The sequence below is a fragment of the Pteropus alecto genome, unplaced genomic scaffold, assembly GCF_000325575.1.
Source record: "Pteropus alecto unplaced genomic scaffold, ASM32557v1 scaffold75, whole genome shotgun sequence".
Lineage (NCBI taxonomy): Eukaryota > Metazoa > Chordata > Mammalia > Chiroptera > Pteropodidae > Pteropus > Pteropus alecto.
In genome coordinates, this window is record NW_006440638.1 from 11,397,666 (window position 1) to 11,398,471 (window position 806).

General features: G+C 32.5%; 1 protein-coding gene across 4 annotated transcripts in view; it reads left to right on the plus strand.

Moving 5' to 3' along the window:
* Nucleotides 1–806, plus strand: part of TMF1 (TATA element modulatory factor 1) — a 31,922-nt gene that overhangs the window by 17,470 nt on the left and 13,646 nt on the right. For all 4 annotated transcript variants that reach the window (XM_015593757.2, XM_006917482.3, XM_015593758.2 and 1 more), the window contains one exon: nucleotides 390–482. In XM_015593757.2, coding sequence (XP_015449243.1) covers nucleotides 390–482 — 93 coding nt within the window. The remainder of the gene's footprint in view (nucleotides 1–389; nucleotides 483–806) is intronic.

Sequence of the window (806 nt, forward strand, 5' to 3'; positions counted from 1 at the left end):
GGGAACATCTTTGTATGTTAATAGATCTTCTTCCATAGAGTGAATTCTCAGGATGAGTGTTTATAGTTCATATAGCTTTTATCACATTCTGTACTGGAAACATCTGTGGATGCATTATCTCTCCTCGTATTATGTGGCAGTGACTGTGCCTTCTACATATTTATATCCTTTTTTTTTTTTTTTTAAATTTGCCTAACAGAGTACATATTTAACATACGTACAGTTTTGGAATTGTTTGATGAAAGGGATGTGTGATAATCATATGTAAAAGCTCACTGGATAGTATATAGTATTACATATGAACAATAAACAAAACACAAAATATGTACTTAGCAGGAAGTTATAGATAATGTTTGAAATTGTTTTTCATAGTGGTTCTCCTTATGCAGGTGCAGGACCTTAGGCTGGCACTGCAACGTGCAGAACAAGCAGCTGCCAGAAAAGAGGATTATTTACGCCATGAGATCAGTGAACTCCAGCAGGTACTGTCACAGTTTTCCTAAACACATATCCAAGATTTATTTTCTTAGAAATAAGAAATGACTCAATGGGGTAATGTTCATGGAATTGAGAGGATTATTACCCTACATATATATATCATTTGCTATATTTTTGTGGCTTAGGTGAATAATATTAGAGTTGGAACCAAGTCTTAATTCTGTTTTATAGAAAATAATTTTATTATGATAGAGTTATTATGTAGTCAGTATTTTTTCATTTGTAAAAGGTGGTTTATTAATTATCAGTCTTTGATTTCTGTGGGGCAGATAATCAGTGCTCAGTTTTTATGTCACTATTTTCACTCT